General features: G+C 43.8%; 1 protein-coding gene across 1 annotated transcript; it reads right to left on the reverse strand.

Moving 5' to 3' along the window:
• Positions 1-222: 222 nt before the first annotated feature.
• LOC138785119 (uncharacterized) lies at positions 223-23,456 on the reverse strand. The gene is made up of 13 exons (XM_069960698.1): positions 22,566-23,456; positions 21,212-21,247; positions 17,969-18,050; positions 17,652-17,720; positions 16,237-16,272; positions 16,039-16,163; positions 14,694-14,936; positions 9,964-10,227; positions 4,804-4,882; positions 4,436-4,483; positions 3,772-3,890; positions 2,065-2,212; positions 223-639 (listed from the first exon to the last, which is right to left on the reverse strand). The coding sequence occupies exons 1-13, from the start codon at positions 22,731-22,733 to the stop codon at positions 530-532; spliced, it is 1,527 nt and encodes a 508-aa protein (XP_069816799.1). The 5' UTR covers positions 22,734-23,456; the 3' UTR covers positions 223-529.
• Positions 23,457-23,505: the final 49 nt, after the last annotated feature.

Below are 23,505 nucleotides of genomic sequence, written 5' to 3' on the forward strand. Positions count from 1 at the left end.
AACGCACACTACTCTGACAGTGCCAGCACCACGGCATTCGCGCTTCAATAATTATCATGGTTGGTCCGCGACTTTGTCCAATTTTTACATTTTGGCCCACTGTGTATTTGAGTTGGACACCCCCGGTCTACATGATATCGTAAAACTCTTAACTTCCATCTTGGCCTCAAGATATACATCAATACCTAAACAATGAGCAAGGAGCAAGCTTTCTGTTCTGTATTTTATTATAATAAAAGAAAAACATAGAGTAAAAGACAATATACAATAGAATATTATTTGTAGTGCTATAAATAACAGGGTAATGTGAGCATACTAAGGCTTTATAGGACCCCCGCAGGGATAGTAGCGGACCCCAAGCTCCCTTCTGCCGCTATCAGTAGATGCTCGTTTTGTCACCCTTCGAGGGGAGGAATATATTATATGTATTTTTGTGACCCTGGAGTTAAGGATCCGGTGTCTTTTCGGCGTTATAAATATTTCGGTTTTGGCAGAAGGTTTACAGTCCTGCGGCATCTGGCAGGGACGACTACAATCTGACGATCCCAAGAAATGTGGCTTGGCTGCTGATCTCCAGACTAGCATTCCTCCGCGGTATTACCAGGGTGATAGTTTGTCCCTTGTGCAGCCGGAAAACTCCTGAGAGAAAGCAGAATACACATCTCAGATATATATACACTCGCGCTGTAGTGCGTCTTCAGCGGCATTCACACGTCTGTAAATAGGGACGATGTGCTATGGAAAGGAGTTTGGACCTCCCGGCATCATCAATCATAATAAGGGACAGGATCTTCGCGCTACTGCACTGGCACAGAATTTCAGTACAGTAGCGCAAAGATTTAAACAGTTTCAGAGCTCCCGGCTTCATCATTCATTATTCCAAACTCCAAACCATAGCACATCATCCGTGCACGAACCATAATTATGGAACATCTTAAAGTGGAGTGATCAACATGTATGGTACTTATACACCAAGATCAGGGGTAAAAGAGTTTCTTTGATTTTTTTTTTGATTTTTTTTTTGCAGGTAAAGGTGGACATATACCTTCAAACAACTGTCCGCACCTATGACGCTGGTTTATCCCTCCAAGAACAAAAGGGTCAGGTAGCAAAAATTCTGCGTTCCTGACCCATTCCAAGGCAGGAACTGTCCAAGAGCAGGAGAGGTTTTCTATGGAAATTTACTACTGCTCTGGACAGTTCCTGACCTGACAGAGGTGGCAGCAGAGAGCACTGTGTCAGACTGGAAAGAATACACCACTTCCCGCTCGGATCCCTGCTACTGACCCTATTTGAGGTAGGTGTATACCTATCCCCCCTCCCCCCCTTCTTCTTCCCTCTCCCTCCCCTCCTTACTCTTCTCCTCCTTGTAGTATGTGTAGTTTTTTGCTCCCCCCTCCCTTTTCTTTCCCCCCCCCTTTTTTTTTTCTTCTTTCCCCTAACCCCCCCCCCCCCCCCTCCTTCTTTTTTGTCTTTTTTTTTTTTTTTATTGTTTTCAACATTGATTATGGTCTGTGCCCTTTCTCCTTGTTTCTGTATCCCCTTTAAAAAATTCTTAATAAAAAATTTCTGAATCGGAAAAAAAAAAAAAAAAAGAATACACCACTTCCTGCAGGACATGCAGCAGCTAATAAGTACTGGAAGACTGGAGATTTTTAAATAGAAGTAAATTACAAGAAATAATTTGAAAGAAATAAGTCTGGATAACCTCTTTAATGATCAAGTGAGGTGGAGAAACCTGGAGACCAATACAACAAGATAAGTGACACGACCATAGGTAGGGAAGCCTGAAAAGGGTGGGGAAGGACACAGACAGTGAGCCCTAACCTAATCCCACCGGCTGACCCTGTCTACTTGCCTCAGCAGTCCTAGGGACTGCAGTCCGTACTTGGGGATATGATGATAACACTGAACAAGACATACTTACTAAGCGCGCCTCAAATCTTAAGTCTAAGCATGGCCAGGTAAGGGTCTGACGATATAGCACTCAGGAGAAGAATGTTTCCAAGGGTGATGAACATATCCAAGTCTTACTGAATCACTTTAAGAAGACGAGAGTCTTACCTGACGTGTAGCAAGTGTTAAAGGCCAGGATTTTTTCCCCCGGCATGCTTTGAATGCAACTGAGAAGGATTTCGCTGTCTTCCGAGTCTCCATCTTTCTTTCGTAATATTATATGACCCATGGTATACGTTGTATCTTTGTAAAACACCTAGTTTTGAATAAAGGACACAGAACTTTGATTTGGAGAGAGACAGAGAAGAATGGATCATATCAAGACGTGAAGTGGGTGGTATCCTTCTGTAATCACTCTGGATGGTCCCTAGATTGCAGAAACGGCCTTCATCCTTAGCTGCCCCTTTTCCTGGGTCCTAACTGTGGCTCCTGGTACTCTGATACCACAAAAAGTTACAGAAGAGCAGAGTAGAATGACCAGCAGGCAGTCGCAAGAAAAAAAACATATAAGTGCAATGTCGGAATGTAACAAGAACGAGATGGCAACTCACCTCTTCGTGACTGGAGATGGAGATGGTGGATCAAATCGTGATACATTGAAATAGTAATGATAGCAGCCAGGAATGAAACAGAAGATGACAAAACAATGACAAACACAGGACTAGGTCAAAGTTAACTATCCCTAATCTTTCCCTATAGCCTTCCCTAAACTTTAAACTAAAACAAGGCAAATGATCGCGAAGCCATTGGTTATCTCTACCTCCCGTCCTGCCTTCATACAGGAACGTTTGCCATGGCTGAGCGCTCATGTGTTCTCTCTGGGGAGGGGTAAGCAGCAGCGAGAGAGCTTTTGCTATGGGTTCTCTCTCCCTAAACAAAAGGGTCAGGCAGTGATTTACTGTCACGCCCAACCCCTGTCATCTCTCGGTGGTTGTTCGAGAGAACTGTATACACCATAGAATGGCAGCTGAACCTGCCGCTAAGGTGTTATCATTGTGGGCTCCATAGTTATCATAACTGTATACACCATAGAATGGCAGCTGAACCTGCCGCTAAGGTGTATGACGGCCTTAAGCTAAACTGTCCGAAAAAGGTACACAAACTGGGGCAAAAAAACTGAAAATTGCAAGGGGAAAAACTGACGCACAATTCAGCCAATTCCACATACAAAAATATGGATAATACAAACAGCAATCGAGAAAGAAAAAGTAAATTAGGTCAAGAACATGGAAGCAGAAAGTCACCAGAGACACTTGGACAGATGTAGCTAAACATAGCAAAGTCTTTCCAAAGTGCGTAGCCCCTGGATCTTTGAAAGGCTTAGGCCTTATTCACAAAGTTATTGCCCATTGATTCCTTTGGGGCTATTCACACAGTCCATTCCATTGCAGATCCGCAATCCGTACCGCAAAAAAGTAGGACATGTCCTAGTGTGGATTCTGATTGCGGTACGGATTACCAATAGAAGCCTATGGGATCTGTGTTTTTTGCGGACATCACAGATGTCGCGTCCATGACGTCTGTGAAAAATGCGGATCAAATCTAAGCAAACTAGTTACGTTTTTCTTTTTACCAGTTCAACATTTTTGCAGATAGGGATGCAATTACGGATTTTTCACGAATCATGGAGTACAATTAACAGACCTATAAAATTACTGAACGTGTGAATGAGGCCTAACCAATTAACTATCCAGGCCTGAGCATCAAGATTTGCCTGATCCCCTGATCTGGAACAGGCTACGAGACTCAAACAGACTAAGAAACAGAATACTAAGGGAGAATAGTAGGAAGATTCTGGCTATTTGTACCACACACCTGGCTGTAAATTGAGTATATCCCAGAGTGCTTGACTTGTACACTTTTACCTTCAGCTTTCAGAGATTTACCTTCCTGTAGGGACACGTTCCATGTGATTTCTGTTTGGTCCTGGGAGACTAAGACAACAAAGAAATAAAAAAAAATTGAGGATTCATTATTGAGCATTTAATATTTTAAGATATTGGTCCTCAACCAATGGCCCCCAAATTGTTGCGAAACTACAGATCTCTGGCAGGGGTGGTCCGGTGGTGTGAGGTTGTAGCTAGGTAGTTACCAGCTGGTGTTCTCTTTGTAAAGACAACATCATCTACTTTGGATACTAAATGAAAGCATATCTTATTTTAGACGTATTATGAGAAGGTCTTCTCTATCGAAGAGGTGAAGCAGAAAAACAAACAGCTACAAGACAGATGGAGACAGTGGTAGATCCATACCAAACCACAACCAAATCCGACAGACCATTCTGGAGGAGAGACTTTCCCATCGGACCAGCCTGCAGACTAATATCTAGGTTGATCTTCGTTCTGGCTAATAGAGAGACTTCCCTCTATGATGTCCATATGCGTTCAAAGCTTTTACGTAAAACCAAGCCGTGTGAGAGTAAAAAATGAAAAGGCAACAGATTGGGGCAGACACTTTGAGTTACGCGGGGAGTTCTCACCATTGGAAAATATGGACTGTGGCACCAGGTGAAGCACAGAACGATTTCCTGCAAGAAACGGAACGATATAACGTGAGAATGCGGACGCTTACTATACTGTTTCACGTAACCCGTGCAATCTTTTTAATATTTGGCACCAGGACACGGAAACATCTTATGTGATGAATTGATGGCAGGACCAGCTATTTCAGTGTCCCTATAACAATACATATTACTTGCTGAGAAATTCATTATATTTGATGGCTGCACAATGTCCTCTGTGTGCCAAGGGGAAGAATGAAACGAGGAAAAAAATATTCAACCGTGAACAATGGGATCACGAGGAAGAGCATGGGCACGAGGCAAAAACATCTACCATGTCATCTCACCGATGTGTCTTCGTTTTTTCATCCCCGGGACGTCTCTCTTCTGACGAGAGCAAAGCTGATTTTCCCAGAACTTTCTCACCTGTAAGGTAAAGGCAACAGTAAGTCATCCTCGACATTGCTGTCCTGGCCAACTTGTCAGCCAGTAGGGGCCTTATTACGTGGCCCAGTAATCTACCAAACAAATAATTACCGATGTCACCCTATTGAATAGGGCCAGCGATTAGCCGGAAAATGAGTCAATGCTGGGTTGTCAGGTGATTGGGCCGTTCTGTCAACAGCTGTAGGCTGCACATCTCACCATATCATAGAGGAGGTGCGGCCGACAGCTGACTAAAGCGAGGGGCTTCACAAACAATCTAGCGATCATTCCGAGTTGTATAAAGTGAGAGTAACTAACTAAGCAGCTGAGGCCTGTCAGGTTAGCGCTCTCTTGCTCCTTGTTTCCCGCTCGCTGCCAATGCTGTTACACGCGCCGACAGCGTGTGGGTAAGTGGGGAGGATGGTGACCACGGGGTCGCTCCTATTACACGGAGCGACAGCAGCAGAACGTTGTTATGCTTTCAACATGTCGAAAGACGTTGAGAAACAACGATCAGCCAACATCGTGCATGTCAGCTGATCGTTGCTTTTTATTACACAAAGCGATTATCGGCTATAATGGCCAATAATCGGCCAAATGTGGCCGATAATCGGTTCATGTAATGGGACCTTTACATGTGGACCCCATTGGAGTAAGAATCTAATGCGGCCACCACCTTTTTAGGATATTGGAAACATTATTGATCAGAAAGTCCTTCAGGTAGATCAAGTGAGGAGATGATACCGTGGGCAGCGTCATGGTTCCCATGACATTGGAAGCATCATTGCTTGGAGAATCATTGCACAGAGAATCCTTCTGGTAGACCTAGTAGGGAGATAGTACAGCCACCACCATCTCAGAATACTGGAACCACCATTGCTCGGATGGACATTCCTACAGTGGAGAGAATACACCAGTTCCTGCAGGACATATAGCAGCTGATAAGTTCTGGAACACTGGAGATTTTTTAGTAAAAGTAATTTACTAATCTGTGGAATTTTCTGACTTCCAAAATTGGTAATAAAAAAATCAGTTCATTAATTTTCTTACTGCTGCTTGCTCCTATCATGTCTGGACAGCTTTAGCTTCAGCTGTCCAGACATGATGGGAGTTGTAGTTTTGCAACAGCTGGAGGGCCAAAGGTTCCCCATCCCTGGGGTAAAAGCTTATAATCTCATCTTTGACCCATTGTTCTCCGTATTTATAACACTTCATGCTCGTAGAATAGAGGGACCCACATATGCCAACCTCGAGCTTCCTCTAAGACTGGGTTCACACTACATTTTTGCAATATGTTTGTTTTCCATTTTGATCAGTTTTTCCATTGGATTCCATTTAAAAAAAAAACGGATACATGTTTGTGCATCCATTTTTATCTGGTTTTCCATTGGATTCCATTATAAAATTTTTTTTTTTTTTAACGTACACAAAAACGTAGTCAACCTCAGTTTTGATCTGTTTTTTTTTTATAATGGAGTTCAATGGAAAAACGGATCAAAACAAATGCACACACATGCATCCGTTTTTTTTAAAAAAATGAATGAAAAAAACGTAGTGTGAACCCAGCCTAACCAGTAGTTTTTGCCCCTGTACTGCATCGTACTGACCCCAGCTCGCTATCGCCCAGCTTTGTTGTATGTTTTAGCGTCGTACCAGATACACCTAGACAAGCACCAGAAATGAAATGAAATGGCGCTCTTATAAAGCACGCGGCCTCTTTACCTGAAATTGACATTAATGTTTGTTTAAATAAGAATGGAAAGAAAATAGCAGTCTTGCCAGTTCTCATTTAATGCATTAAACCTGCTGTAAACCAGTGACTCATAAAGCATTAGCAGAAAGCTTATCGACTCCTGTGTATGACCACCCATCTGCAGCTTAGCCTCCAAAATGGCAGAGTCAATAATCACAGCACCTAAGTGGTTTGACAGAGGGAGGGGGCATCCTCTATCAGCCCACCAGTGCCCGGCCATCGAGGTCACCCTTGGCCAAGCTAGCAGAGGCAACAAGTGCCAAGCGGGAGCTCAATCAGAGCTGAGTAGGTGTACTATCTGCAAGGACACCAGGACTAGTCACCACTGCAGCAGCACCAAGACGACTACTGGTGTGGGCAATGCACAATTATATTATATATATTAATGTTTCTTTTCTCCCTTCTAATAAAATTAAAGGGGAAGTTCCACAAAAGTGTAAAAATACAGGGGGGGGGGGAATAATAAACAATGTTAACTCATCTATCCTCCTGCCCTGTAGAGTGCTTATCCGCTCAGCCGATCAGTGACTTGGGCGGGACATGGCTCCAGACACTGACTGGCTGACCGGGCAATTGCTCAGACGGGCTGTGACATTTCAGCTGGAAGAGTCGGGTACGTGACGTGTCCAGTTTCCAGCTGAAGATGACAGCTGGCAGTGGAGAACAGGACCTCATAGCAGCGCACGGGGACCGGTGAGTTCACTTGTTTGTTATTTTCTCTCCCCCATCCCTCTCTCCCCCTCGGCTCTCACCCAATTCCCAGTGTTTCTGATTTCGGCAAATATCTAACGTGTATACCCAGACATACTTCTTATTTGTTAACTCATTGTTTTCTGTATTTATTACCGTAAGAACCGAAGTCCACTGGACTGCCACTAGTGATGGTGTAAGTCGCACCAGAGAGTGGAGTCTAAGGGGCCGCTGGCGTCTGGGCAGCTGAACGGGAAGCAGCGTTGGGCTGTGACACTTGCATTGCATGTTCACCATTGGAACGGAGGAACCCTCAAGTGCTGTCCTGTATTACCTCCTAACCACACACTGCTAATAATTTGTGCCCCCTCTACTGCGTTTTGATGACTCTACCCCTCTACCCTCCTCTTCTGACCCCAGTATTGCTTTAGTATTTCCTTGACATTTACATCAGTGTATGTTTGGATAGAATTTGAAAAAATATTAATATTGCCAGTTTTTCTTTTAACGCATTAAACCTGCTCTAAACCTGTGGTTCATAAAAGCATTAGCAGAAAGCTTATCGACTCTCTCAATGGGACATGGTCCAGTGCACGACCGCCTTATGAGGAACATCTGAAGCTTAGCCTCCAAAATGGCACAATTAATAGCACAGAGGATTGAGCGATGGGGCCTCCTTTGTGACCCCATCGGTGCCCTGGGATTGAGGTCTCGCTCAGCAAACTAGTGCTGACTTAATGTCTGAAGCATCGTACCTGCCAGAACTAGTCACCACTATAGCACCGCCCAGATGTCTACTGGTATGTATCGTGCTGTAGTTTTATACGCTTGTGCCTCTAGTAAAATGAGCAATTATAACAGTATAGTATAATATAATAGTATAGTAGCATGTAGCTGGTTTGATGTCCAAAATTCTGCTGACAGTTTCCCTTTAAGGCCTCCTCCACATCTTGTTTCTTTCTAATATGGAAAAATATATTAATAATTTTATATTTTACTAGTTATACCTGGAGTTTTAAAAAAAAAACTTTCTCAGGAACAAGTCAAAAGTTTTTATCAGTTCGGGTTTGCATCAGACTTCTAGAACTAACGCGTTGAAGCATGTGACTGCTTTTTCCCGCTCTTTCTGACAGTCCCATAGGTATGTTTTATGAGACCATCATGGTTTTGTGGCACAGAGCCGGGGGAAGAACACTTTAAGGCTATGTTCACACACTGTCAAAGGGATGGGCGTTTTTATTGAATGTCCATTTAACGACGGACGTTATTCTATAACAAATGTTGTTTGTATAATAACAACTGTAATAAGAAAGTGGCACTTGTCCAACAAAAATGGCCGTTTTGACGTTGTGTGAAAATAGCCTTAGGGCCCTATTCCACCGGACGATTATCGTTCAGAATATCGTTAAATCGTTCGAATCTCAACGACAATCGTTCCTTTGAATAGCAGTTAACGATTAACGACCGAACGAGAAATCGTTGATCGCTTTATAAGACCTGGACCTATTTTTATCGTTGCTCGTTCGCAAAACGTTCGCAGATCATTTGCATCGTTCGGTCGTTCACAGTAGATACGAACGCAATAGCGAGGAAAAAACAATCGCAAATACGATCATAAGTAACGATTATTGTTCCGTGGAAATGAGTGAACGTTTTCAGGTATTTCACAATAGTGGTCGTTTGAGATCGTTAATTGTTAACGATTATGCTAAGTGACGTCCGGTGGAATAGGGCCCTGTGGTCTTTTTCTAATGATTGGTTGGGGTTTGAGCACTCAGACCCACCTGATCAAAATCTTTGACATATCCCTATATATCAATTTTATTTTAGGTTATTTAATAAATGTTTTTTTATTCTTTATTATTTAAATTTATTATAATTTGGATATTTATCATTAAAAATAATCTTTGTGGCTGTTGCTGTTTTTATTACATTTCTAGCAATTTTCTTTTTGTATTCTCATTTTTTTTTTTTATAGCTTTTGCTGCTGTTTTTTTTTTTTAGTTTATCGCATTAATATTATATTACATCCAGTAATAATTTCATATTTTAAGGCATTATTATTATTGTTTTTGTAGTTGTTATTTTTCTCGTTTTTAAGGTTATTCTTGTTTTTCTAGCTATCCCTTTCGTTCTATTATATAGTAAGCACATTATAATAAATCCAGTCATTACATTATATGATAATGTATTGTTATTTTTAACATTCTAATTTTTTTTTTCTTTCTTTTTTTATTATATATCTCTGCAGACTGTAATCTGTTTAGCACAGTTATAATTGCCGGCTGCTCCCCACTTCTGCCATTATATTTCCTTAAAGGTTTATTAAAGGTTAAGACAATCTCCTCGTACTTTAATATTTGAAGTCCATTCCCATTAAGTGAATATAAGTTAATATTTGCTCAAGATGACCTATTAACACAAATAGATTACATTACAGGGAAGTTTTATGGTATTCCTAGATAAGGCAACACATTCGGGGTGGTTTGTATAAGTATAGCAATTACACAGTACTGTGGACCAGAAATACATTGTTATTTACTTGGATCTGCAGTATACAGGCCTTAGCAAGAACAATAGAAAACAAGGATTAACCCTCTAAGGAAGACATCAGAAGATCCTGCAAGAAGGCACTTACCTCCACTCTGGATTGCTCCTTGCTCTTCTGAAGTATAGAAAGTTCTCTTTGCAGGTTGCTGAGATGTAAGGACTGGTAAACCAATGCAATTAGGCAGAGAAGGATCCCTAACCAAGACCCTGTGCCACCCCACATGCTCCTTGCCAGGCCTGGAACCACGTTGACTGTCACTGCACGAGACATGACGTTCCTTGCAACCAACTGGACGAATTGGGCAAAAGGCACAGGGTTATTTAGCAGGGCGGGCACAGTGATCCGGAGATTATGGGATTATTGCATCATAATCTGGTGAAAATTCTGGTAATTTTTCCCGGACAAGCCAGTACGGCAGAGGAGGTAGGATGTGGAACCGAAGGATTGTGCCAGAGATGATGAAAGAAAAAGAAACCGAGCTAAAAGAGGGAAAGTCAGAAATCGAGCAATGAAACTGAAAGTGACTGACAAAAAAAAGAGATTACCCGAAATTATAGAGTGCAGAGAGATGTCCTAGAAAGTGACAGCCCGAGAATGAGGAAGAGAGTCGTATACAGCTATAAACCAGAGATGCTGAGGAGAGCTGACTGGCCAAACAGTAGTAACTATGGATAAGAGAAGACGTTTCGTAAGCTTCCACCTCCTCCCCCTCCCGGTTATCTCTCATTAAAGTGATAAGGTCGAGTTAATCATCGTTACTTGTGAATGAATCCATGAAAGCCATGGAGAGCGATGAGTTAAGTGACTCACCAGGAAAACCCTAACATGCAAAGCAGGTAATTTTTTTTTTCCCCCGAGAAAGGAAAAGTTACGTCCAAGACATTTGTTCCTGGCAAAAAGCCGGTGACATAACTTCGGTAAGCTTCGGATAAGCTCAGAAGAACAAGTGTAGACGTCCTTTCAATGGAGTGGCAGCACCGTACGCCATATGGAAACATGAAGGAGGCAACAGTGTCGGTAAGTATTATTTTTTCTTTTGAGAGAAAAATGGAATTGTAGATATGTTAAATAACTTTTGTATCGGAATGGATTGGTGTCTATCCCGGCCCAGCCTAAAATCATTGACGGAATTCTGCTAAATTTGCTGGTGCCAGAAACTCACCTGTTCCTTTGCCGCTCACCCTGTCTCCGAGTCACACCTGGCCATTCCTCCCAGTCTGAAGACTCTCCCCAAGGTTGTGGGGAACGAGCATGCGTAAACTTTAGGCTGTACGCCTGTACACTGTGCAGAGCGAACAAGGAGGTTCACCGTACGGACCATTGCTCAGTAGGGTCCATTGTTCAAGTTGGTAGGGACAATGGAGTGGGTGAAAGCGGAGCTGGACTGATGCCAACTTAATGTGACAGCTGGAAGTTCTAAGAAACTGCTACAAAATTCTTGGCCACTAGTATTACGGTTACAATCATGAATAAGTACATTTCATGACAGTCATTTGGAGAATTGGTCCGGATCTGTGCCATAGGGGCAATAGTTTTACCAGATTTTAGATAAAATTTTGGGTGAAAGGGATGGATTCTTTGGACAAATCCTTATTAGATTGAAGCCATCCCAGTGATCAGCTGATCAATGTGGGTGCGACACCTCTAATCATCGCTGTTATTTAAGCGGTTATGGTAAACTAGGTCAACTATGTAACAAGGGTTGCCTCGGGGAGACAATCCTTCTCCGTATTTGGATGGACTTCATACAGAAAAAGATCTACAACTTGGGATGCCCTTTGATGAACCAGGCTGGAGAGCTGCTCCATACATCTGAATAGCAGCCACCTAATACTACTTTTTGAGCTAAGCACCAGACCTGTAGAGGCGACCCTTGAAGAGAAATAATTGATTGATTATTGAGTGGTGTAATTGAAAAAGCAACACTGGTGGGGTCACTGTGTACATACATTACATTACTGATCCTGAGTTACATCCTGTATTATACTCCAGAGCTGCACTCACTATTCTGCTTGTGGGGTCACTGTGTACATACATTACATTACTGATCCTGAGTTACATCCTGTATTATACTCCAGAGCTGCACTCACTATTCTGCTGGTGGGGTCACTGTGTACATACATTACATTACTGATCCTGTACTGATCCTGAGTTACATCCTGTATTATACTCCAGAGCTGTACTCACTTTTGTGTACCGGAAGTAAGGCTTGTTTACAGTGATTATGTGGAAATGTATATGTATTATTTGTTATATATTAGTGTATTTTGGCAACTAGATATAACAGTAGTTTGTGAGCTATTATTTGGCAGTATTATGTGGACTTTACATGGTGACTTATATGGCCTTCACATCTCATTTTTTTTATTGTATTGCAGTATTTGGTCAGTGAGTGGCAGCATATTTCATACCAGATATGGCGGTAATATGTGGGACACAGTTCTAGCTTACTGTTTGTCTGTTGTAATAGACTTCTAATTGCACCAATAAAAGTTATATTTTACCAAACTACTTACCTTCAGAACCATTCTGCCATCTCTTTTAATGATAGCGGTGTGCCAATATTGCCAACCTTATGCTGCCGGAAGCATTTACTGTCAACTGGTACAAAGTGTTCGGAAAACAGGGAAATTCCAGCCTTAAAGGTTTCCCATGAAAGTCACTGTACTCCGCTATCTTCATCCAGCCATTATTCCTTTCAACTGGGAGGGTACAGGGATGAGTGTGTGTGTGTGTGGGGGGGGGGGGGGGGGGCAGGGTTCCCGTTGTATGTCAATCCATTGATTAGGCAATCACTATTCTGCAAATAGAGATGAATGGCTTTTGGGGCCAAATCCCTCTAAGAGGACATTTGTAATATCATGTATAGGTGGTGTTCAAATTAATCGAAAGCCCATGAACTTTCTTTGAAACCGTACATTGCTCACGCCGGTCTTTGTCGCCTTTTGTTCTAACCATCAGTTCGCAGTCAGCTCTAAGCACCCACACCCCCACCGATCGGAACTTTTGACATGTTACTGTGACCCTGCTAAAGCTTTAGTTCCCCTTTAAAGGAGACCTGTCACCCCCCGTGCCGGGGTGACAGGCTCCCGGCCCCCCGTTAGAGCCCCCTATACTCACGTGATCCCGCTGGGTCCCGCTTCCTGAGCCGGTCGGGTCACGGAGATATCAGCTCCCGAAGCCCGACGCGCGCTGACAGGAGAGTCCGATGCCCATAGAGAATGACGGAGCATCGGACTCCCCATTCATTCTCTTTGTGCGTCGGACTCTCCTGTCAGCACGCGCGCACGGGCTTTGGGCGCTCATATCTCCGTGACCCGACCGGATCCAAAAGCGGGACCCCGCGGGATCAGGTGAGTATAGGGGGCTGTAACGGGGGATCGGGAGCCTGTCAACCCGGCACGGGGGGTGACAGGTCCTCTTTAAGGAAGTTGGGCGAATACAAATTTATTTATAGGTACTATATATACACTGTTTATTATAGTACCTCAGTACAATAGCTGCTTTTATATACAGTACAGACCAAACCTTATATACAGTACAGACACACCTTCTCATTCAAAGAGTTTTCTGTAAAATACAGAAAACTCTTTGAATGTGAAGGTGTGTCCAAACTTTTGGTCTGTACTATGTATATATATATATATATATATATATATATATATATACATACACACACACACACTGTTTATTCTATTATAGTACAATAGCTAAACAGCACAGTGACCCATGTATAAAATATATTTTTATTGGAAAGTGGTCAGTGATATATAAAGTCTATGACCTGTACAGATCGTCAGTGCTCAGGAACAGTTCACACAGTCCATAAGGTTAGTGGGTTGGAGTGAAATACATAGAAATCCAAGGATTATACAAACAGTCGACTACTTGCTGCAAGCATTGGACCTGTGGCCACTTCCTGACCTCCCTAATGTTAAGCACATATACTGAACCCTGTTATCCTGTTATATATTTGTATAAGTAAGGTGCTTGTTCTCTTTGTAGACCTCAATGTAGTCTATGGAATTTTTTGAAAAACAAAATGGCAAGAGATCTAAAAGTTATGACAGTGACCCAACTGAGAAGAACCTTTCACTTGAAGGACAAGTTTGAAGCTTTATCATATTAAGGACATCTAAGAAGATCTAACGCATAGGTAAACATTTTTATGGTTTAGAAGAGTTTATCAAGACACACAAGTCATGGACATTGCAGTCATTGAGAAGCTTGATCCAGCCTTGGACCAGGAGAGGAAAACTGGTCAATATAGTCACAATGGGTCACGTGGAATCTAGTCAATAATCTAACGCAAGACATAGAGCTGTTCTACAACGTGTTTCTGGTAGTAACAATGCCATGGATGGAGTGTATCCTTTACAGTACAAATCTCCTATCTAGTCTGGTGGTGTGGTTGAACTGCTCCCAGTCTGGGTGGTTATGTAAGTTCTGCTTTCTGGTTTGGCTTCATTGCAACGGTCTCTGTTTCCGGCAAACACGTAATATTTCCTGTGAATTTTTACTTCTCTTCACGTAAGGAGTCATTGTTAAAAGTTCTGCTTTTTGTTGACTCAGGATTTTCAGTGGCTGCTAATGTAATCTTTGTTCTCAACTTGAAAAGGATCTTTTGTTATGATTTTTTTATGAATACAACGAGTGGAATTGTCTATGTACCCACTGCAGAGACAGGATAGGTTACGACGGGTGTCCATTCCAAAGTAAACAACCTCAGGAACCAGATATACGGTGTGATAATGGGCAAAAATATGGAAAGTCCTCTTGGTTTTCCTAACCCACTGCCGATTAAAACCTCAATGAACTTGGAAAAGGCCAAAGTAAGTGAGGTAACGTTCTACCCTCAAGCTGACTTTGGGCAGTGTGTTGATACGGAGAGAATTCCCAGGACGAAGGACCACAAGCCCCGAAACACTGCAGGTCTTCAGTTGTGGGTCATGGACGCTTGCAGCAGTGGCAGAAAATTCTTGCAAGCAACGAAATATCAGGTTGCCATCTAGAAGGAGATCTAACTTGATGTAGCTACTTCTGTCCTCATTAAAGTGCACCTTAGATAGGAGATAGAAGGGTTATAGGAAAACATGACTAGGACCAGTGAATGGACAGCAGTGACCATACATGAACAAAGAAGACAGTGAAGAGAAAGTCAATGCATTCTTCAATATGGCGGTACATTGAGGAATAGGAGCAGTCCAATAACGTGACTTGTAAAGGTTATCATATAAAGATAGGATAATGCCAAAGCAAACTTTTTGTGGTCAGAAGTGTCTATCACTCCCAAGGGCTGCTGTATGCTGTATGCCTTTCTATTCTAGGAGCCCTGCTTCCATATTCCCTGCGTAGACCGTGCTTCCCAACTGCAGTGTGGTGACAATCCCTACTCTGGGAAGTTGGGAGGCCCCATACTCATGAGGTCTGCCTATTCCACTGAAATCAACATTTGGCGGATATTAGATTATTCTCATCAGAGCCAGGGAGAAAGCAGAGGGCAGGAGAAGATCGGGAGCTCGGGGAGGTAATGTATTCAACTGTTAGCCATCGGCCGCACATCACTAATGATGCATGGTCGGTGGCCGAGGATTTTGGTTTCGGACCTAATGACATGATAAGTAGAGATGAGCGGAACTTTCGGACTTTCAGTCCAAAAGCCGCTCACTCCAGTGCGATGCCTACGATCCCGGAAGCGTAGTTGCGCTCCCGGGAATCTGCGTAAATCCAGGGAATGTATCTTGAATTCCCTGGAAGATCCTGCCCGCAGAGCTCGCAGGCATCCCAGGCATTGTAATTGAGCGAAGTCTCAATCTCTTATGATAAGCTGATGATCGTTGTCATCAGCTGATTATCTCGATTATCCTCTGTGTAATAGGGCCCTAAGTTAGGTTTCAGAGCTTTAAAAACGGTTAGACATTAACAGAATTAATAGCTATACATATTAGAATATGAACAGTTGATGTGAATCATTCTGATGTGAGTCATAGATGATGAATGATCTTACATACAAGGATGAAGATGGTTTATGCCAATGGATTATGACTAAAGATGTTGTAGACGTGAAGTGAAGGTGAATGAGGATAAAGTGAAGAAAATGTATTTAATTAATGGGGAAACTTAAAGAGGAAGCAGAGCCCAGGAGTTACAGATCCTTCTCACCTGGCAATACAAATAGAACAGTCCCTTGGTGTTGACTATAAACTCCCCCCTTCCATCATCATATCTGACCGGACTAGTGGAATTTCGTTGAACTTCAGTCCAGTGGAGGATTGTACCATTGTCATCTGCAAAAGTAGAAGATTATAGCCTTATACGATACAAAGGTACAAGAGGGACAGACGTCAATCATCGGCTTACCTGCATTCATCTGATTTCCTCCTTTTGCTGTTTTAACTAAAAAACACAAAAGAGACAATTGATGTTTCACGAGCGCAATGACTATCAATGCCACTTACACCTAACCCTTACTATGTCAATCTAGCCACTTTATTTTGTCATTTTTTGAGCTTGGATTTGCCAATAACAGAAATTGTGTCCCATAATAACATGATAGCTTTGTTGGTTTCCATCCCATGTGGCAAATCATTCATTACTTAACAGCGGAAGGTCTTCTACTGGATTGAGATCCGGTCAGTGGGAAGAAGATGGAGTACACTGAGCTTCTTCTTATGTTATGATCACATGTGCTTCCAGTATTGATTACTGGACAGTAGCCATGGATGGTTGTCCAAGGTTAGCAGCAACTGTCAGGTAGTGGCAAGGCTAGTTTGGATCCTCTTGTTTTTCTCATGATAGCAGAGACTACCATGGGCATAAGTTGTTTTCCACAAGACTTGCTTTGGCAAACAAGCTAAATCATAGTTGACTCATGTCAAGTTGTCCATACAGTTATAAAAACTTGTAAGAACATTACGCCCGAGTTCTCTCTACGTCAACATTATCTGTCAGTGGAGAGTTGGGAGGCCCCCATACAACTTACACTGCTGACACAAGTTTGGCCAACTTTATAAGTAGTAGGTAACCTTTTAAAGGGGTACTCCAGCGTGGGGGCTATTTTTAGCTCTGGCCGGGGAGGAGGTGGCTGAAAGAAAAGACGTCCACTCACCTCCCCGGTACCAGCAGCAGCTCCCGCATCGCGGAGCTCCGGTGCCCGGCTCCCGGCAGCTTCCGTGTGTCTGACGCGGGTCCGAGACGTGACGTCTCAGGTCCGCTCAGCCACTCAGTGAAGGAGGCGGGATCCCGCCTCCTTCACTGAGTGGCTGAGCGGACCTGAGACGTTGTGGGGCAAAAAAAAATTATTCCGAGCTGGGGATGGGAAAACATAAAAAAGAAGTTGTATTCACCTCTCCCAGTGCCAGCCAGCACAGTGCCTCGTCCCACTCCTGGACCCCAGCTGGCTGTCATCTTAGCTCCCCTCTGGCTTTGTCACAACCTGGTTAACGGATGCCATTCAATCCGGGTCTTGACGTACCCAGAAAATGGGAGAAAAGGACACCCAGCGGGATACGGGAGCCCAGTGATGCGTATCAATGTGGGCACAGGGACAGGTGAGCATATTGTCTTTTTTAATTTCCATGCATCCCCTGCCAATAATGATTTTTTTGCCCCCCCAGCCGGACTTCTCCGGACTTTTTCTCTCTTCGCCCCTTCAGTTAAGGATTTAGATTAGACAAGCCTCCTTGCGCCTTCTTTGCGGTAAGATCAATGCTAGATTGGCATTGAGCTAGAAATAGGAAACTAAATCATATGGGATGAGATTTCTGAAGTATTACCTTCATAATGGGCTGCGGTGATTGCAGAAGATTTCCGATTATTGTTTTTATTTTTTCTGTTTCCATTGGCTGGAAAAGGAATATGAAGAGTTAGTGCATAATCTCACGTTATAATAGACAAAAAGTTTTTAGTTCAATCCAGGGAAATAAAAATGATACATTTCATCTGAGCTGTTTGGGTAACTTACAATAATGTTCCACGTTTTGGACAATTTAGAGTGACGCTCAATTTATTGGTCAAACTGTTCAGTATAAACACCAAAGGTCTTTTGAAATATCTAGTAATGGATTTTGGTTCCACCATTCTACGGCATTACCTGAACGTCTGTGACGCCTCCTATCCTCTGTCAGCTTCTGATACAGAAGTTGATGTTTCTCCCATATATTCTGATAATAGATCTAAAAAGAAACCAAAGATATTTTGTTAATTTGATTGGACACCAAGTCTCATGACCATGAAGACTATCTTAGATCATTATACATTGAGAAGGTCAAGGCTTCCACCATCAGTCTTGTTGAGAGATCAGCACCAGCAGGTGGACCTGGAACCCAGTAGGATGATACATGACTATAGAGTATGCAAGATTAGTCTCCTAAGTGAAGGTGAAAATTGGGAGAATATGAAAAGGTTTTCCTTTAAACTGGTCATAATGGAAATGAGGACTAAAGTTTGATTGGAATTGGAAAAACGGTACAACAATTGAGGAAAGAGATCTAGTAGAGAGATCTTTGGGGATCTCAAGAAATGTCTGAGGACTCGTGGATGCATTTTTCTGTTTTAGTCATGGATCATTTTGCGAGAGGCGGACTAGATTGAGGCAATGACCACTGGTAGAACAAACACAACTGTAACTGTTGGGCTGTACATCCAGCGCTTATGCATAATTCTTTTGTTAAGGCCGTATTATACGGCACAATGTTCTAGGGAAAGTGAGCGCCAACCTGTCGGTTCTGTGCTCGCTTGCCTCTTGGTCTCCGCTTGCTGCTTGTGCTATTACACACACAAACAGTGGTGGGGGAGCTGGAACGATCCTTAGATTGTTAGGGCGGCCAGTTGATGTCAGTGCTGGTCTGCTGCCACCACTCCTACTGTATTACACAGAGCGACACATCGCGGACCGTGGCTGCACAGATTGTGCTCTTTCAGCAGGCTTAAGGACCTCGATCAGCCAACATCATGCATGACTGCTTATTGTTGCCTTTCAGCATAGACTATCACACTAAATGATTATCAGCCCGAGCGGACGGTAATCTGCTGTCAGGGCTGCGTCGGCGTCCCGCGCTCCGGACCGCCGCAACCCCTCACCCTGTCCTGCAGCCGCCGGTGTCCACATGCAGGGACCCGGTGCTGCTGCCACTTCGGCCCCTGGGGGCGCCTCACCTCGCCCCGCTCCTGTCCGTCGCTGTGCTGGCGCGCGCGCCCCCGCCTCGGGCGAGTGCGCGCCGGCTGCCTCAGAGTTAAAGGGGCAGTCCGCCCCTAATTGGTTGCTGCCCACACACTCTCCTATAAAATCTCCTGCCTACTGCTCCTGCCACGCCTCGCCTGCCGTCACTAGCAACCAAGCCAGGGGTAGCGACCTGGGGGTCGCCTGCCGCAGCAAGTCCATCCCGCCTTGCGGCGGGCTCTGGTGAAAACCAGCGGCCCCTTAGACTCCGCTCCCTGGTGAGGTAGTGTCATCGCTAGTGACGGTTCAGTGGATCCACGACTCCAGGCGTTAAATCTGCCAAGTATGGCCGATAATTGTCTAGTGTAATAGGCCTGTACACTTCAGCATTGACTTGAGTACATAGGGGTTCCTAATCTCTCCTGGGGCAGCCATTTGGAAGAGGTTACTCTGACAAGCATTCATAAATCATACTACATCCTCTTATCATTATCGTTCTCTATGCGCCATTATTTTGGCTTATTTGGTGTTTTTGTACACGGCATAAAATTTTAAGCAACATTTATCAAGGCTTTATATTTTGAGCATATTTTTGAGCAGTTTATGCTGGCTGCGCCATTTTTCATTTCTTTCACTCCCAGGGGCTGTGGTGAGGGCATGGTTTCATGTAGCTACTTTATTAGCCTGATTTATCATGTGAGATTTTTTTTTCTGTTTTTGCACAAAACATTGCACAGCAGCACTCCACTCCTACCCTAGCGTAATTTTTCTGGTGGCACCTATGAATAGATGCTACCAGAGCATTAGCGCCATCCTGCAGCCTTCATCCCTCTTTTCCTGGCTGTAGACTCTTTATAAGGCTGCATTCACACGTTCCGTGTTCTGCACGAAACACAGACGTGAAATGCCTGTAATGGACTCTCCCCCGGCCCGGGCAGCATCTGTGATAAGATGCTGGGAGCGGGGGAACTCTACAGATATGCATCGCAATGTAATGAATCAGCTTTCATTACAGTGCGGCGCATATCAGTACAGTTCCCCCGCTCCCAGCATCTTATCACAGATGCTGCCCGGGCCGGGGGAGAGTCCGTTACAGGCATTCCACGTCCGTGTTCCGTGCAGAACACGGAATGTGTGAATACAGCCAAATGTTGACAAACTATCGTTGACGACTATCGTTCCGTGTATTATCTTGAATGATTTGAGGTAATTCCCAAAAGTCCTGGTTTGCAATCGTTTATCGTTAATGAAAAAAAAAGAAGAATCAGCTGCAGCTCATCTCTTTGTAAGGGTACCATAACATGGCACGATGGGGGCCCGATAATAACTGTGAATCTGCTAGATCGACACTCGTTTGCTGGGCCTATTACACGGCCCAATAATTGTTTAACAAGGGCTGCATGGACATCGTTACCGATGTCCTTGCAGCCCTTGCTTTATACAGCATACATTACCTATCCATGGTCCAGGGCTCCTCCTGCGCTCTGCTTCTCCCCGGGTCCCGCGCACTGCAGCTTCAGAGCGGCCTGTCTTTGGCTGAGCGGCCTGTTAGCTAAGACAGGCCGCTCTGAAGCTGCAGCACGCAGGACCCGGGAAGAAGGGGAGAAGCAGAGCGCAGGAGGAGCCCTGGACCATGGATAGGTAATGTATGCACTTTGCAACTCGTCAGCCGCGCACCGCTATTGCAGATAGCGATGTGCGGTCAGTGCCCGACATATATAGGTCCAAACCTATATCAACGATGTTGTGTTTATTACACGTAACGATAATCGTCCGGATAGTGTAATAGTACCCTAAGACTCTGTGCTGCGAGAGGGGAGGAGGAGGAGGAGCGTCCTGGAGAAGGAGAATATTTTTGATTCTTTATAAAGTATGGAATTTTCTCAGGCCTTTTAGCACATTATGTGAGACCCAGAGCTCTCTGAATCCCCGGGCCCCTCTATACAAAGGCATATTCAGACAAGGCTGTATTTTCATCCTCTTAGATCATTCGTTGTTCGATGGAAAATTCGACTATGAATTAAGTTATCTTGAAGGTCAATAAGCAGTCCAATAGCAAATAGAAGCCCATTGTCCCTGAGCTGGGCCAATGAAAGGCGCCAGTCATGTATGTGTAACAGCAGCAATGGGGGGCAGGGAAACAGTCCGGGATCATGCAGGGGGTCATCCTCTTACCTGGGTGTCAGCGCTGGGCTCTTGCAGTGGATGCACCTGAAGTATAAATTACATATAAGTGTTAGATTTACATCACATTATACACTCCGGAGTGCATTTAGAATTCTGCTGACACTTCTCTAATGGAATACATCATTATATCTGTGTATGTGTATTGACCCTGAACCAGCAGGGGCTGCGGAGAGATGGGAGGTTAGAGGCCTAGCATGTGACTACTATAAGGCTGTGGGTAGGCGCAGCCTGACACTGAACTACCTGTATCTATTACTGCATAAAGATGTATACAGCTCCCCCGAGCCCAATACTCGTCCTCTTAAAGGGACACTCCAGCCGATATGGTAGTCTGATGTATAATCTCAGCCGTGTGGTGACAGGAGCGTGCCGCGGCCTGTTAGTAGTATTACGGCTCCACCATAAATTGTTATGTAATGGCCATAAGCTGAGGAATTCACTACAGACCAGAGCCAGCCGGCCCCATAGGCAGCTGACAGCAGGCTGACAGCATGACAGGAGCACCATGGCAACCAAGGGCTTAGATACTGCCTGCTGCTATCATCCATGATCATGGCTGCATCTTGTATCTAAGCCTATCTTGTGTGATACTTCTGCTCCTGAGAGGCTGTATCTAATCCCATCATGTCTGCTGTCATCTAATCCCATTGCCGTAGCTATACCTGCCATGTGGGATACTCTGCTGACTTGCTGTATCTAAGCTACCTATCTGTATAATCTTGGATTCAGTATGCTAATTTACCCGAAATAATCTCATCATGTGTGATACTGTCTGATGATCTACTGTATCTCAGCCTATCATCTAAATTACTATCTGCTAATCTAAGGTATCCGAATCTATCATGTGCGATACTGCGATAGTCTGCTGTATCTAAGTTAATCCACTAAAATATTGTCTGCTCTATCTAAAGTCTGTTGTGCATAATACTGGTCTGCTGTATCTAATCCTCTGAGATAATGTATCTAAGCCTATCATCTGAGATACTATTTGCTGAGTTAATGTATCTATAACTATCATATGTCATAGTGACCCAATGCCTACTGTGTGCTGTATCTAAGCATACATTGTGTGATACTAACTAAACATACACTGTGTGGTACAGTCTGATGGGCACGGTATCTAAGCTTATATTGTGTGATACTGTCTGATGTGACACTGTGTCCAATCCTATCCTGTGCAACTGTGTACTGAAGATTTATATTTAAGCCAGAGATACAGGATACAGTGCAGTATCTAACCATACACTGTGTGATACTGTCAGCTTAGCTGCTGTATCTAATCCTGTCCTGTGTGATACTGTTTGCTAAACCTGTGATAAATCACGTATACCATTTGCCGTACCTTCTGTTGCTGTGCCCGTCCTTGGCACAGGTTCTGCCCCCAGGAGGTGGTGGTCAGCAGGAGATTCAGAGATGCCAGGAGAAGAGAGGTGCCCCCTAGTGCCAGCGCCAGGAGTAGCAGCGGGAGCAGAGAACCTCTGCCCGTTCCTTTCTTACTCCAGTGAGACATTGATATTGCTCCGTTCCTTATTTCCAACTCATTCTACGCTCCCACACCCTCCTCTCTACAAGTACGCCAATATATAGGATGACTGCGACGCGCACCTTACTCTACATCTCTAAATTCCAGAACAAAAGTTAACAGCAATTTCAGAACATTCTCAAAAATATCCGTAAAATTCGACTTTTCCGGCGTTTCGAGAGAATGAATAAAACCTACTGAAGACAGGACTTCCAGCTCCCATGAAATGGAAATTTAGGGGGCATGTTTAGAAATAATAAAAGAAAAAAAAAAAAAAAAAAATTTGCCTAGAAAAAAAAAGAAATTCAGCAGAAGAAATTTTCAGAAATTGGAAACTCTTTCAAAACTTTCCCAATGGTTGTAGGACAAGATGACGTCGAGTTGACGTTGACCGTAGAGCAGCCATATTGTATTGCCCAGTTTGTACTTCCAAGGCCATGGACAGGGAATGGTTACGGGGATGTTCGGACCCCCCCCCCCTCCTGAGGCCACTGAGTCCACTAGAAGACTGATGTGATGATGGTGAAGATCCTGCTGAGTCTGAAGGGTGGCTTCTCGAGGAAGTGACAGACAAGTTGTGGAGGACAAGGCTTGAGTTCTGAAGAAGGAAGAGTTAGCGGACACTCGGAGGAGTTGTACTCAGCTGGTTGTACTGAGCTCTCGTGTTTTTCTGGTCTCTGGATGAGCTCCAGAAAAGAAGAAAAAAAATAAAGAATGACAGGAAATAGAAGGAGAGGAGGGAAGGAGGAGCGAGAGGGGG

Source organism: Dendropsophus ebraccatus, chromosome 1, assembly GCF_027789765.1.
Source record: "Dendropsophus ebraccatus isolate aDenEbr1 chromosome 1, aDenEbr1.pat, whole genome shotgun sequence".
Classification (NCBI taxonomy): domain Eukaryota; kingdom Metazoa; phylum Chordata; class Amphibia; order Anura; family Hylidae; genus Dendropsophus; species Dendropsophus ebraccatus.

Bases quoted from the DNA above. Each gene is read 5' to 3' on its own strand.
- LOC138785119 (XM_069960698.1), bottom strand. From the start codon at position 22,733: ATGTCTCACTGGAGTAAGAAAGGAACGGGCAGAGGTTCTCTGCTCCCG. The intron at 18,051-21,211 runs GTAAGAGGATGA...GTTTCTTTTTAG, and splicing joins AGCCCAGCGCTGACACCCAG to ATCTATTATCAGAATATATG. The intron at 3,891-4,435 runs GTGAGAACTCCC...TTGTTGTCTTAG, and splicing joins ACAGTCCATATTTTCCAATG to TCTCCCAGGACCAAACAGAA.